Source organism: Panulirus ornatus, chromosome 10, assembly GCF_036320965.1.
Source record: "Panulirus ornatus isolate Po-2019 chromosome 10, ASM3632096v1, whole genome shotgun sequence".
Classification (NCBI taxonomy): domain Eukaryota; kingdom Metazoa; phylum Arthropoda; class Malacostraca; order Decapoda; family Palinuridae; genus Panulirus; species Panulirus ornatus.
In genome coordinates, this window is record NC_092233.1 from 60,518,007 (window position 1) to 60,533,971 (window position 15,965).

A 15,965-nucleotide genomic window follows, 5' to 3' on the forward strand; every position below is an offset into this window, starting at 1 on the left:
AACTCGGTGTGTCAAGTGAAAAAAAAAATCAGGACACACTTATATAAGTTTGGAAGGACATGCTTCACTTGGAACACACTGGGTACGAGTTGAGGAGGCTATTGTGTGTGTGTGTGTGTGTGTGTGTGTGTGTGTGTGTGTGTGTGTGTGTGTGTGTGTTGACAGAGGATCTGCCACCAAAAGTCAATCACGATTAGATAAACAAACGAAGAAGAAATCTTGATCGATGCTTCCTTACGCCTTTTACTTCACAATTACCTGTAGTGGACAGACTGACAGACACACCTTCCTGATAACACTACGACAGGGCACTGACACCTACGAAAACACTTACATAAGTGTGCTCTAAATTTTTACTTTACACTTTACACACCGAGTTCATTCATGATGTTAGATCAACGTCCTCTGTTCATCTCCCTCAGCCCGACTGTCAATACCAATTGATTTAACATACGTAAGCCAGAGACCTACTTCATCCCACTTTCCAATGTTACGTTAGTGAAGTTTTTCGTCTCCGCCACCTCACACCTTTCCCATGAGAATGTGGCGTCTCATCTCTAATCAGGGAAGGTCTTGATTGCCCTGAGATAAGATCCGAGGGCCCACGCGAGTACATTTCGAGTCAGTGCCAGGCTCTTAGCAGCACCCGACCCGGTACGAAGGGACGCCTCGAACCCGTCGCCTTGTCGCAACCCCGCGCGTCTCCCATCCACACGACCGCCTCCCAAAATCCATCCAGAGAAACGATTTTGTAACAGATCAATCCGTCGTGATAGAGTGAAGTAAAAATTAACATTTAATGACTAGATGATTAATGAATTAGTGATATATGGATTCAGGTCAGAGGAAATTATAGAGAGTTAATGTTTCATAGGGTCAGATCTTCCTTATGAGTGCGTGTCCCTGTGGACGAGCGAGATTGGGACAGGACGTGAGGATGAACACCCTGGCTTGGCTGATGGTGGCTGTCCTGGCTTCTGCCACAGGTAAGACGACCCACACTATTGCCTGGCACACCCCACCACGACCCTTCTGACACTACGTCATGTCATGCGGGTGAGAATGTGTCTTAAAAGTTTTCCCGTTGCCGCCAGAGGGGTTTCAAGCGACACGGTGAGGTGGTATAGGGTGGTGTGGGGTGGTTGGGGTTGTTTAGTCTCTTTACCTTGAGGTTTTGTTGTCGATGATCGTGCCATTGCATCCATCCCCCCCTCAGCAGGTGGAGAGATGCTGCAGCCGAACGCCTCCCTCACTCTTCTTCCCCACGAGAGGAACCTTGTGGTAGGGGACAACTTCACCTTCAGTCTCATATTCAGGTGAGTGTTTCTATCTCCATGGTCCTTCTTATGATATTGTCTACCATCCCTCACAATAGAGTCTACCATCCCTCAGTGTGGTCTACCAATCCTCACAGTGTAGTCTACTATTCCTTACAGTGTGGTCTACCATCCTCACAGTGTGGTCTACCATCCTCACAGTGTAGTCTACTAATCCTCACAGTGTTGTCTACCATTCCTCACAGTGTGGTCTACCATTCCTCACAGTGTTGTCTACCATTCCTCACAGTGTGGTCTACCATCCTCATAGTGTGGTCTACCATTCCTCACAGTGTGGTCTACCATCCTCACAGTGTGGTCTACCATCCTCACAGTGTGGTCTACCATCCTCATAGTGTGGTCTACCAATCCTCACAGTGTGGTCTACCATCCTCATAGTGTGGTCTACCAATCCTCACAGTGTGGTCTACCAATCCTCACAGTGTGGTCTACCATCCTCACAGTGTGGTCTACCATCCTCACAGTGTGGTCTACCATCCTCACAGTGTGGTCTACCATCCTCATAGTGTGGTCTACCAATCCTCACAGTGTGGTCTACCATCCTCATAGTGTGGTCTACCAATCCTCACAGTGTGGTCTACCATCCTCATAGTGTGGTCTACCAATCCTCACAGTGTGGTCTACCAATCCTCACAGTGTGGTCTACCAATCCTCACAGTGTGGTCTACCATCCTCATAGTGTGGTCTACCAATCCTCACAGTGTGGTCTACCAATCCTCACAGTGTGGTCTACCATCCTCACAGTGTGGTCTACCATCCTCACAGTGTGGTCTACCATCCTCACAGTGTGGTCTACCATCCTCATAGTGTGGTCTACCAATCCTCACAGTGTGGTCTACCATCCTCATAGTGTGGTCTACCAATCCTCACAGTGTGGTCTACCATCCTCATAGTGTGGTCTACCAATCCTCACAGTGTGGTCTACCAATCCTCACAGTGTGGTCTACCAATCCTCACAGTGTGGTCTACCATCCTCACAGTGTGGTCTACCATCCTCATAGTGTGGTCTACCAATCCTCACAGTGTGGTCTACCATCCTCACAGTGTGGTCTACCATCCTCAGTGTGGTCTACCAATCCTCACAGTGTGGTCTACCAATCCTCACAGTGTGGTCTACCATCCTCACAGTGTGGTCTACCATCCTCAGTGTGGTCTACCATCCTCACAGTGTGGTCTACCATCCTCACAGTGTGGTCTACCATTCCTCACAGTGTGGTTTACCATTCCTCACAGTGTGGTCTACCATCCTCATAGTGTGGTCTACCAATCCTCACAGTGTGGTCTACCATCCTCATAGTGTGGTCTACCAATCCTCACAGTGTGGTCTACCAATCCTCACAGTGTGGTCTACCAATCCTCACAGTGTGGTCTACCATCCTCATAGTGTGGTCTACCAATCCTCACAGTGTGGTCTACCAATCCTCACAGTGTGGTCTACCATCCTCACAGTGTGGTCTACCATCCTCACAGTGTGGTCTACCATCCTCACAGTGTGGTCTACCATCCTCATAGTGTGGTCTACCAATCCTCACAGTGTGGTCTACCATCCTCATAGTGTGGTCTACCAATCCTCACAGTGTGGTCTACCATCCTCATAGTGTGGTCTACCAATCCTCACAGTGTGGTCTACCAATCCTCACAGTGTGGTCTACCAATCCTCACAGTGTGGTCTACCATCCTCACAGTGTGGTCTACCATCCTCATAGTGTGGTCTACCAATCCTCACAGTGTGGTCTACCATCCTCACAGTGTGGTCTACCATCCTCAGTGTGGTCTACCAATCCTCACAGTGTGGTCTACCAATCCTCACAGTGTGGTCTACCATCCTCACAGTGTGGTCTACCATCCTCAGTGTGGTCTACCATCCTCACAGTGTGGTCTACCATCCTCACAGTGTGGTCTACCATTCCTCACAGTGTGGTCTACCATTCCTCACAGTGTGGTCTACCATCCTCATAGTGTGGTCTACCAATCCTCACAGTGTGGTCTACCATCCTCACAGTGTGGTCTACCATCCTCATAGTGTGGTCTACCAATCCTCACAGTGTAGTCTACTAATCCTCACAGTTTAGTCTACCATTCCTCACAGTGTTGTCTATCTTCCTCACAGTGTTGTCTACCAACCTCAAAGCGTTGTTTGCCTTCCCCAGATTGTTGTCTGCCTTCCTCACAGTGGTGTCTACATCCTCACAGGTTTGTTTACTCCCTCACTGTTGCACATAGTGTCTCGGACTTTTGTTTACAAACACATTCTTGTTGGCCTCCTCATTGCCTCACAGTCTAGTAATGCCTCACAAACCTGACCAAACTCATACCATTCTATAGACCCCTGACACTCATAATTACTGAAATAATTCACGTCCGATAACCCTCATTCGGTTTAGAATCAGGTGGATAACGGACCCCCTCCACGCAAACGATGGGTTTGGGGGTCCAGGAATTGACGTGGTTGCTTCCATGTGTTGCCTCTTTCAGTGGCGAGTTGCTGGCCGATGTCAACGTCACCTTCGAGCTAAGCAAGCCCCTGGGGGAGACGCCAGCTCCTCTGCTCCTAAGACCTGACACAGAGAACGGGACCTCTTGGCCTCTCCCCTTTCAGGCCACGGAGAATGGGAAGGCCACCCTCACCGTACAGACCCTTCCACCTGGTCTTGTCCAGTAAGTACATCCTCCTGGGTTGTTAAACCAAAGAGGGTTTTTTGTTTTAAGGAATCCTTTTTGCTTTGCATGGATTCCTTCGGGTTCTTTGTGGTCGAAGTGGGGTACCAGAAAGTCTCTCAGTGTGGTCGAAGTAGAGAGGCACACAGGTGATTCTTCACAGTGGGAGGAACCTGCAAGATTTTCGTGTGATTAAGGACGCAAATATAATGTTAGCAGTGGACTCGAAACTATATCTACAGTGGGTTAATATTATTACTCTCCCACAGCTGCCCGTATCGTCACAGCGGACGTAAACAAACTATGCCAGGTCAAACGTTATCTGTCCTGCCCCTTGTAGACCTATGTATTCTACCTACAACCCTCCACCCCGTGGTGTCTCATCACCTACGTCCTCGTACATCAGTGATGACAGATGATGTCTGGGGTGTCAAGTGTCACTGGATCCTTGACCACAGGGTGTCTCAGTGTCACTGGATCCTTGACCACAGGGTGTTTCAGTGTCACTGGATCCTTGACCACAGGGTGTCTTAGTGTCACTGGATCCTTGACCACAGGGTGTCAAGTGTCACTGGATCCTTGACCACAGGGTGTCTCAGTGTCACTGGATCCTTGACCACAGGGTGTCAAGTGTCACTGGATCCTTGACCACAGGGTGTCAAGTGTCACTGGATCCTTGACCACAGGGTGTCAAGTGTCACAAGATCCTTGACCACAGGGTGTCAAGTGTCACAAGATCCTTGACCACAGGGTGTCAAGTGTCACAAGATCCTTGACCGCTGACCTCTGGTACAACAGATGTCCAGAGGGGGAGATCCCCATTCAGATTTCTCATCCTACTGATTTCACTTGATAACCAAACCAGTTACGATGACGGTCAAGATAACACAGTGGGAAATTAGACTACGGATACTAAGTAATCACGAAGATAAGTATATCTTTCCATCAGCTCATAAGCGCGGCGTGGCGTACCGATAACTGTTATCATATGACCCAAAGATACCCACCCACCCGACCCATCCAAAAGAAATGATGACATGAGAAATGATTTTATTGAAGCTGACACAATGGTAGATAGTGGCTCGCCCGTGTGTGTGTGTGTGCTTCTCCCCCGAGACACCATGGGATAGCAGTGATGAGGATTGGGCTCCACATAGACCAGGCCTCGTCTTGCCTAGAGTCTACACAAGAAACGGTGGGAAGCAGCAGTAAAGAAGAGAGAGAGAGAGAGAGAGAGAGAGAGAGAGAGAGAGAGAGAGAGAGAGAGAGAGAGAGAGAGAGAGAGAGAGAGAACGTGCCTCGGGTCCAGTCTTTTGTGGCAAGGACACACACAGGCAGACACCACCACCCCACGGGAGCTGGGGCGAGAATGACACCTGTGGAACAGGAAGGGAGGGAGGGAGAGAGGAGGGTGTCAGCAACAACAACACAGGTGCTACGTGAAAACTAGGTCAAGGGTAGTGGTTAATGGCAAATGTGTGTGTGTGTGTGTGTGTGTGTGTGTGTGTGTGTGTGTGTGTGTGTGTGTGTGTTCGGTCAGCGAGAGGCACTGGTGGTGAGGTTTGTAAACAAGGAGAGTGTGAGTGTGCCTCTAGTTATGTGTTTCCGTGTGAGGGGGAAGTTGGTTGAGTTAGTGAGCCCCACGCCACTGAAGGATGTACAAAACCTGATGATTCTATCATCTCAGCGTCTCCGTACCACTGAACCTGGATGTAATTCACTTCCATGTATCAAATGTAAAGTATATCTAAACGTGTCGACTCCTTTGTCCATGAGATCGTGTCCCGCTCTCGCTGAAGTTTGAGGATGGGGGGAATGACTTTATGTACTCATAATTTCCATCACATCTGCCACGACTTCGATTGATGGTAACGAACGAGAGAGAGAGAGAGAGAGAGAGGTTCTTTTAACAAGCTTTCCACTGACTACCTAACCATCTGATCCTGACCAGTTGTTACCGTATGCCATTAATGTTACCCACAGTCATACCAGGAGGGTATTATTACACCTTGTCTTCCCTTCGTAATTAGAAAGCCATGTTGATTTCCCCACCCTGTCTAATATCCTCGCTGCTGCGTATCCAAGATTAAACTAATCTACGTTATCAGTGTTGAAACCAGTGTTATCAGCTCGAAGTTAAGAGTCCCATTGCCAAGAATGTTTCCTTCAGAGGTTTAACCTTAGTAATATAAATCCCATTCCTCTCCAGAGATTAATTTGGTCCGAGTTTAGTCTTGGGAGAACCCAAGGTCCCTGTGAATTCAGGGCCCCCGAACCCATGGCCCTGATCACAAGCTTCCCCTGATCACAGGGCCTCCCTGATCCAAGGGCCCCCGAACCCAGGGCCCCTGAACCTAAGGGCCCCTAAACCCAGGGCCCCTAAACCCAGGGCCCCCGAACTCAGGGCCCCTAAACCCAGAGCCCCTGAACCCATGACCCCGAACCCAGGGGCCCCAAACCCATGGCCCCGACGTACAGGTCTTGCTCCCACACATCTGTAGTCTCGAACGGTCGTACGAATCACCTTCTTGAGCAGGACGGGACGACCCACCAGGGCCTAAATGGCATGACCTTTGACCCTCCCCTTAAGGGTAGGGTCCAGAGGTCACGCCATCAGACCCAACCAAGGCTTGATATCATCATCATCAAGGTGATTAGGACGAGATATGGTCTGTATGCCTTCATTGTGTGTGTGTGTGTGTGTGTGTGAAACTAAGCTTTTAAAAACCCAGCGTAAAGCCTTCGCATTCACCCAGGGCGCTTCTACCGGTGGAGATAAGACCCGATGACCAGAGGTGGACCAGATCACAACCCATGGGAGCTGTAACGAGGCCCTGAGTAGTAGTATCATGCCATAACTGAAGGAACGAGTGATTGGTGTCAATCATTCGTGGATTAGTGTCGTGGGGGAGGTGGGGTGTGCACCTTAGCGCTACAAAGCACTGCCTAAAAAATAATCTTTAATGATTACGTTTGTCTAAAGAGAGAGAGAGAGAGAGAAAATAAAAGGTACTTGGCCTTATTCATCTTTTTTTACAGGATGACTGGCGTGAACAACTGGTTATTATTGCCATTCTCGGTTCCGAACTCAAACGCGGTGTTGAAGTTTATATATATATACGTCACCTGAAGTTACACTTGGAAAAAAAACAAAAGATGTACGACAAAGGCAGTAAGGCTCTGTGCTTCCACCCATGGAACAGTAAGATGTGTCGTCAATAAAGGAAAACCTTCAATGGATCCTTAAAGTAGACTGCAACAGAACTACAGTAATATAGGGGATATACACTATCTCCCAGCAATAATACAAGTATACATAAAGCTACGAGAGACTGTGTGATATATAGGGCGTCCTCACGAGTGTATAACTGTCCTAACGAGTGTATAACTCTCTCCCAGTAATAATACATGTATACATAAAGCTACGAGAGACTGTATGATATATAGGGCGTCCCTATCAGTGTATATATCCCTCAGTATTTTTCCCAGATAGTAATAGCAATGAGAGAGAGAGAGAGAGAGAGAGAGAGAGAGATGGTCTGCTACCACTTCGTCATGTTCCTCTTCGTCCACACAGGACCAACCCGAGTGAGGCGTTCGCCCTGATCTCTGTGATGCAGGAGCCGTCCATCAACGTGGTCGGGGACGTCCTCGGCTGGATCTACACCATCGCCTGGGACGTCTCCTTCCTGCCGCAGATCGTCCACAACTGGCGGAGGAGAAGGTCAGTAGGGACCCGGAGGGTCGAGAGAGAGAGAGAGAGAGAGAGAGAGAGAGAGAGAGAGAGAGAGAGAGAGAGAGAGAGAGAGAGAGAGAGAGAGAGAGAGATTGTTGCCACGGGACTCCACGGTTCTTCGTCATGGGAGGGACTCAACATGAGGCTATCAATGCATGTACCTTTCCCTTCCCCCCCTGGGGTCAACGTGACACATGTTCAACGAGTATGAACGAGATAGTTATCACGACGACCTGTAAACGAGACTACGAAAATTAAATGAAATAAGAACATCATTAATCAAGCTTTATATAGACACTAAGTGAATATTCAAGGACATATTGTACAATGGGGGGGTCTTCCCTCCCTCATGTGAGGATCTTCCTTCTCTTGCCTCCTCCCTCATGTGAGGGTCTTTCCCTCCCTTGCCTCCCTCATGTGAGGGTCTTTCCCCTCTCGCCTCCCTCATATGAGGGTCTTTCCCTCCCTTGCCTCTCTCATGTAAGGGTCTTCCCTCCCTTGTCACCTCCCTCATGTGAGGGTCTTCCCTCCCTTGCCTCTCTCATGTAAGGGTCTTCCCTCCCTTGTCACCTCCCTCATGTGAGGGTCTTCCCTCCCTCGCCTCCCTCATGTGAGGGTCTTCCCTCCCTTGTCACCTCCCTCATGTGAGGGGTCTTCCCTCCCTTGTCACCTCCCTCATGTGAGGGTCTTCCCTCCCTTGTCACCTCTCTCATGTGAGGGTCTTCCCTCCCTTGCCACCTCCCTCATGTGAGGGTCTTCCTTCCCTTGCCTCCCTCATGTGAGGGTCTTCCCTCCCTTGCCTCCCTCATGTGAGGGGTCTTCCCTCCCCCATGTGAGGGTCTTCCCTCCCTCATGTGAGGGTCTTCCCTCTTTCGCCTCCCTCATGTGAGGGTCTTCCCTCCCTCCGTCTTACAGTGTGGTCGGCCTGAGCTTCGACTTCTTGACCTTCAATTTCATCGGGTTCCTCTCGTACTTCCTCTTCAACATGGGCCTCACCTGGGTCGACGAAATCAAGGTGAATATCAACATCCACCGGTGAGTACGAGGTGGACGACACCTTGAGTCTGGTCCTCGAGGAGGAGGAGGACCGCCAAGGGCGTCATATACCCAAGGGTCGTACCGTCGTGCCCGAGGGAGGGAGGGGCGCGGCGTAGGTATGTACATGTGGACCTCTTTTACGGCTTAAGCGAACCTCAGCTCCTTCAGGAGCATTTTATGATGGCTCTTCCCTCACACTCTGCGAGTCGTGTTCGATGCTGAGATTTCAATGCGTGCGAGGGGAGGTATCCAGCACCCCTCAGGTGGTGTAATGTGTGAGGGGTGAAATGGGAAGGCCACACGGCCAGCCATGCCAGGGGAGGCGTGGGGTGACACTTATCCTTCTCTCCTCCCTCTTAGGATGAGTACTTCCAGCGGCACCCCAGGGGAGTGTTGCACGTCAGGCTGAACGATGTCATCTTCCCGCTGTACGCCCTCTTCTGCACGGTTGTCCAGATCGCCCAGTGCTTCTACTTACAGGTGAGTGGCGGCGCTGGTGGTGTTGGGAGAGGATCCGGGCCTGGCAACGCCGCTGGTGGCGCTTGACGATGTCTCCAAGACTTCAGGAACACACTCATCCACGGGTCTGTTCATACACACCTTCACCAATACAGCCTCGTCTCAAAAACACTCTAACCCCACACTGAAATCTACAGTCATTTCCCAAGACAGATATACTCACAAACTCTTGTACTTACACTCACATTTCTCCTCTATTTATCCTCATATTCTCCCCCTATATATACCTACATTCTCCCTCTATATATACTTACATTCTCCTTTTATGCTCCCATTCTCCCTCTATACATTCTCACATTCCCCCTCTATATATGCACACATTCTCCCTCTCTATATACCTACATTCTCCCTCTACATATGCTCACTATATTGGTATGCAATTCTGACAAGCATCGACACTATACAATGGGTAGGAGAACACTTCTCTCAGTGTAGAGACAGTGTAGCCATGTGTACAGAGGTCAACAAGTTGTTGTATGTTGCATCAAGTGTATTATACAGTGTAACAAGGATGCGGTACAGTGTAGTGTGTGTGTGTGTGTGTGTGTGTGTGTGTGTGTGTGTGTGTGTGTGTGTGTGTGTGTGTGTGTGTGTGTGTGTGACTGAAAACAAATCTGAATGTGTCTTCCATTCCTCCTGTTGAATTTCTATGTCAGTATTTTCCTTGCGTACAACACGGCGGCGCTCCTTTAGAGCTATTGTCTTGTAGACTGATGTGCCGGAGTGAGCCTTCTGCACTACTATCCTGTCTTCATCTACAGTGGTGGGTGGGGAGGAGGAGCCTTCTGCTTTACTACCCTGTCTCCATCTACAGTGGTGGGTGGGGAGGAGCCTTACGCTTTACTATCATGACTCCATCTATATAAATTAGGAATTCCCGATACTATTACTATCCTCCGTTGTTTAAAACACTCACTGACTATCTGGTCTTACGTTATATCTGTCCCCATGACCTCACACGCACCCTATGTGGCACAGCGCAGACTATGTGTGTGGGGTACAGAGTGGCGATGGTGTCCATGGCACAGCGTTGGCTGTGTGTGTATGTGTGTGTGGATGGTACAGTGAGGCGACAATGTACCTGCTGGTGTACGATGGTACAGTGGAGTCTGTATGTGTGTGTATGTGTGGGGGTGGTACAAAACAGTGACAACTAACTGCTGTACGTTACAGAAAGAGGAGGGCCAGAGGGTGTCCACAACCTGTATCATCATCAGTGGGACGATGGTGCTGTCTGCCGTGGTGGGGTGTGTGGTCGTGCCCCTGGTCGAGAGCCTCCTCTGGCTAGACCTCCTCTACTGGCTCTCCTACATCAAGCTGGCCATCACCTGCGTCAAATACACACCCCAGGTCAGTGACTACTAGATTACAGGTCAGTCACCACACCACCACTAGATTACAGGTCAGTCACCACACACCACTAGATTACAGGTCAGTCACCACACACCACTAGATTACAGGTCAGTCACCACACCACCAGTTCGACATGTAAGACCCCACCAAAATCGACTCCTAGCTAAGTTCTCTGGAAATCGTGAAATGAAATGAAACTAAAAAATGATTTGAAATACATCAGACACTTTAGCTCCTGACTTACGAAATGATTTAATGTGGAATTGACACTTTTAGAATACTTTGAGGAATAGAACTGTAATGACCCCCCTACAGGGGGGCATCACCAGCAGCAGCAGCAGCTGTAGTGGGCCAAAGTCCATTGAAGACATAGGGAGAGAGAGACGCTATGTGCACATATAATACGTACGTGCACAGTACTTAACAGACATATGTACACACAAGGAAAAGGGCTAGAGTGACAGGATTAATTTTGACGTTTCTTCCATATTTTACTAAGTAATTCACGATAAAATATGGGATATTTCATGTGGTATTTATATGTGATATTTCATGTGGTACTTATATATTTCATGTGGTATTTATGTGATATTTCATGTAGTACTTATATGTGATATTTTTACAAATTCTATGATATAACTCTTAGTACTTCTTAACCTTGAATTGAGCTTCTGGCCACAATAAATGGCATTTCGTACCATGAATGGCATTTGACAATAAAGACATCTTATCACCGTCCAGGTGTCTGACACACCCCTCTCCCTTTTGTCTGAAATATGATGCTCCTCCTGGCTCCTCTCTCTCTCTCTCTCTCTCTCTCTCTCTCTCTCTCTCTCTCTCTCTCTCTCTCTCTCTCTCTGACAGCTCTCTCCCTCTCTCTCTACCAGCTCTGGGAAAACTATCGTCGCAAAAGCACCGAGGGCTGGAGCATCTACCAAGTTATTTTTGACTTCACTGGAGGTTCCTTCTCCCTCGTCCAGATGTTCCTCCTCGCTTACAACTACGGTAGGTCAACCAAGGGTCGCCCCCCGACACAAGGTGACCTCCTCAGGTCAACCAGGGGTCGCCCCCCGACACAAGGTGACCTCCTCAGGTCAACCAGGGGTCGCCCCCCGACACAAGGTGACCTCCTCAGGTCAACCAGGGGTAGCCCAGACACAAGGTGATCTTAGGTCATCCAGATAGGCAGAGGGGTCAAGTCTCGCTAGATAAGTTCCAGCAGTCTATTCTAGGTCATGGAGGTGACCCCACTTGTTCTTGTAGGTCATGTTAGGCTCCTTAAGCCTGATTAATCACCCTTGGGTTCATTGAGTCCTTAATGACCTTAATCACCTCATTTGCTACGTATGTGTCGTTCCATCCCATCAGAAGCTAATTGCCTTGTGTCACGACCTCATTATGAACATTAGACAATGTGTCATAAAGTATATCACGCGTCGTGACCCAGGACACTTTGTGACCCGGGACACGTTGAGGCCCAGGACACGTCATGATCCATGGGGACACGTCGTGACGCAAGACACTTCATGACTCAAGACACGTCATGACCCTGGACACGTCATGACCCAGGACACGTCGTGACCCAGGACACTTCATGACCCAGGACACTTCATGACCCAGGACACTTCATGACCCAGGACACGTCATGACCCAGGACACGTCATGACCCAGGACACGTCATGACCCTGGAATAACAATAATATCTGTCTTACAGATGACTGGAGATCTGTGTTGACCGACCCCACCAAGCTGGGCCTGGGTGTACTCTCCATCCTCTTCAACGTCCTCTTCTTCATGCAACATTATTGCTTGTACAGGTACGGCTGAGACATCAGGCAAATCTATAAATCCTGACTACATATCTCCTTGTCACCCTACCTATACCTCTATGTATAGATTACATATGTATTCCCTATTCTGGCATACAGTCTAACCGCTTCGTCCTCTGAAATTCCAGTATTCTGTGCGTATTTACCTGTTCTTTACTTTACTTTCTTGTCTTATGTACTCGCCTATGTCCTCCTCTTCCTCCTCTACACAATCACTGGGAGTTCTCCCACATCCATGACTAACTAGTGGCACCGAAATTGCCTCTACCTGATTATCTAGAACGCGACCACACTCTTTATGACGTCAGAAACACTTTCCCCATGTCTACAGTCACTGATCGACCCTCACTCACCCGCTACTGTGTTCAGCATCTTATTAATCCATTTGTCCCTCTTATTCCAGTCATAATAATGCCCTCCATCACCTGTTCCTTTGTTGTGTTTATCCTCGTACGTAATCTATAGCCTCGCGACCTCTTAGATCGATGGCAACATTACTCTCGTTTTTTTTTTTCTTTTTTAAGTACCCTCACCACCTACTGCCTATTGCACTTCTTAATTAATTGTTTTTGAAAGTATCTCTTTATATACAGACTCGATGTAGCTATCATCATCTTCACTAAGAGCTACATATCTGTTCAGTTCCAATAAGGTTTTGTTTTTATGAAGTCCTCGTTTATCTCCTTCGATTTAAAAACCGTTCAAGTCCTTGTTGTTCATTCGAATCTTCTATCCCGTTGCTTCAGCTTCTGGTAAACCATTTTTCTCAATGACTAATTTCTCTGAATTCCTCATTCCACCACGTTCTTCCACTCCCTCCCCACCCCTCTCGCCTTACTCTTCCTTCCACTTTCAACTGCTGCTACGTCACACGTCTCCACAGGTACCCCTCGGAGGGGGAGATGAACCCCACTATGAACCACTTCGTGAGTATCATTCACCTTCAGATTCAGCTCCACTTTGTGGTTCAGTTCCACACCGTTCGAACCAATCGTCTATCCTTCACTGAAGCAAACGATTCCTCTCGAAACACATATATTTTCATCATTAATTCATGAGCACAACACCTTTTCTTGCCATTCTTTGGTTGTAAAGCTGTATGTCATCACTTTTTCCAGGGACACTCCAACCACGAAGACTTCGAACACTCTCAAAGAGGCAACAGGTTACCAGAACCAGTCGGAGGTAACTACACACATGTAGAAGGCCACGGCAAGAATTCATTCATCTTCAGGTGTCTGTGTGTACGTATTGCGACACTCAGAAACCCCAGGATTTCAATGTAGATACAGCAGAGACTTGAAGGCCGTTTTGAGACCATCAGAGGCCTGTTTGTTTTAAAATGGCCTTATATAGATTACATTTCCTTCATCCCCAAGAGGTAGATTAGCAGCATCAAACTATGATGAAGGATCAGGGGCTGGATACAACGGTACTAAAGTCCGGGCTTAAATAAGGCCAAGAAAGGTCACCTTTTCAAGGTTATAGAGTTTCAAAGAAAAAAAGCCAAGAAAGGCCACCTTTTAAGGTTCAAAGTCCCAACAGTTTTTTGCCGCTCGTGCAACTTAAAATAGATCACGGATTTTAATGTATCTGAAAGCCAACAGAGGGCATCTCTCACAACTTTTATGTACTTTATTTAGATTGATATAAAACCATTTGGTATTGGAACCATATTCCTTCTCCCGTGTTCGCTATTTCCCGCTTGGCGAAGTAGCGTCAAGACCAGGCTATCAAACCTTAGAATATATATGTGTGTGTGGACATATTATGTCCCCATGTCTTTGTACAGTATTCAGTTTCGGTAATTTTCACATATTCTTTTTATATAATTCAGACTTTGGTTTATAATTCCTCTGTGAATTATCTATGGAAATATGTTCACAGTTCATTAATGGCAATTTTGATATCAATTGTATCAGTGAAATATTTGAGACTCTTTTGTGTATGCAAATGATTTATGGAAAAGATGTGGCATTTATTTTTGTACATTACATATAGCCTAGGGGGTCGTCTCAGCCCTTAATTTACTATGGCCGATCTTTCTGTAGGCATTCATTAATCTTCCATATTTCCTAAATTCAGTCATTCCACTTGGTGCCAATAGATTTGTTCCATGACAGGTTGACATAGGTCATGCTAAGTATTTTTATATATTACTGGGTTGTCCCGAGAGATAGGGTCAGTCTATATGATATCTAGGATTTTTATGTATTATTTTTGTATGTACATATGCTGTACTCTGACACACTGCTGCTTTTTTGGTAAATATATATATATATATATATATATATGTATGTATGACTCATGGTGAGGTGCCTGAGGATTGGCGGAATGCGTGCATAGTGCCATTGTACAAAGGCAAAGGGGATAAGAGTGAGTGCTCAAATTACAGAGGTATAAGTTTGTTGAGTATTCCTGGTAAATTATATGGGAGGGTATTGATTGAGAGGGTGAAGGCATGTACAGAGCATCAGATTGGGGAAGAGCAGTGTGGTTTCAGAAGTGGTAGAGGATGTGTGGATCAGGTGTTTGCTTTGAAGAATGTATGTGAGAAATACTTAGAAAAGCAAATGGATTTGTATGTAGCATTTATGGATCTGGAGAAGGCATATGATAGAGTTGATAGAGATGCTCTGTGGAAGGTATTAAGAATATATGGTGTGGGAGGCAAGTTGTTAGAAGCAGTGAAAAGTTTTTATCGAGGATGTAAGGCATGTGTACGTGTAGGAAGAGAGGAAAGTGATTGGTTCTCAGTGAATGTAGGTTTGCGGCAGGGGTGTGTGATGTCTCCATGGTTGTTTAATTTGTTTATGGATGGGGTTGTTAGGGAGGTAAATGCAAGAGTCTTGGAAAGAGGGGCAAGTATGAAGTCTGTTGGGGATGAGAGAGCTTGGGAAGTGAGTCAGTTGTTGTTCGCTGATGATACAGCGCTGGTGGCGGATTCATGTGAGAAACTGCAGAAGCTGGTGACTGAGTTTGGTAAAGTGTGTGGAAGAAGAAAGTTAAGAGTAAATGTGAATAAGAGCAAGGTTATTAGGTACAGTAGGGTTGAGGGTCAAGTCAATTGGGAGGTGAGTTTGTATGGTGAAAAACTGGAGGAAGTGAAGTGTTTTAGATATCTGGGAGTGGATCTGTCAGCGGATGGAACCATGGAAGCGGAAGTGGATCATAGGGTGGGGGAGGGGGCGAAAATTTTGGGAGCCTTGAAAAATGTGTGGAAGTCGAGAACATTATCCCGGAAAGCAAAAATGGGTATGTTTGAAGGAATAGTAGTTCCAACAATGTTGTATGGTTGCGAGGCGTGGGCTATGGATAGAGTTGTGCGCAGGAGGATGGATGTGCTGGAAATGAGATGTTTGAGGATAATGTGTGGTGTGAGGTGGTTTGATCGAGTAAGTAACGTAAGGGTAAGAGAGATGTGTGGAAATAAAAAGAGCGTGGTTGAGAGAGCAGAAGAGGGTGTTTTAAAATGGTTTGGGCACATGGAGAGAA

At 47.3% G+C, this 15,965-nt stretch overlaps 1 protein-coding gene across 4 annotated transcripts; it reads left to right on the plus strand.

Annotated features, from left to right (window-relative positions):
- The first annotated feature begins 621 nt into the window (after positions 1 to 621).
- Positions 622 to 13,725, plus strand: LOC139750998 (cystinosin-like). Of its 4 annotated transcripts, none has more exons than XM_071666037.1 (11): positions 626 to 782; positions 875 to 986; positions 1,217 to 1,316; positions 3,813 to 3,995; positions 7,573 to 7,719; positions 8,647 to 8,746; positions 9,130 to 9,249; positions 10,462 to 10,638; positions 11,529 to 11,646; positions 12,356 to 12,458; positions 13,589 to 13,725. In XM_071666037.1, exons 2-11 carry the CDS (start codon positions 890 to 892, stop codon positions 13,671 to 13,673), a joined length of 1,230 nt encoding a protein of 409 aa, XP_071522138.1. In that variant the 5' UTR covers positions 626 to 782; positions 875 to 889; the 3' UTR covers positions 13,674 to 13,725. The 4 variants fall into 4 exon arrangements, with proteins under 4 accessions (XP_071522140.1, XP_071522138.1, XP_071522141.1 ...); XM_071666040.1 differs by having other exon boundaries at positions 1,220 to 1,316; XM_071666038.1 differs by having other exon boundaries at positions 636 to 654.
- The last annotated feature ends 2,240 nt before the right edge of the window (positions 13,726 to 15,965 follow it).

What these genes read in the sequence shown, in the direction of transcription:
- LOC139750998 (XM_071666037.1), top strand. Translation starts at nt 890, where the DNA reads ATGAGTGCGTGTCCCTGTGGACGAGCGAGATTGGGACAGGACGTGAGG. An exon ending in CACAACTGGCGGAGGAGAAG is followed by an intron (nt 7,720 to 8,646) that starts GTCAGTAGGGAC and finishes TCCGTCTTACAG; the next exon opens with TGTGGTCGGCCTGAGCTTCG. An exon ending in CAACATTATTGCTTGTACAG is followed by an intron (nt 12,459 to 13,588) that starts GTACGGCTGAGA and finishes CACTTTTTCCAG; the next exon opens with GGACACTCCAACCACGAAGA.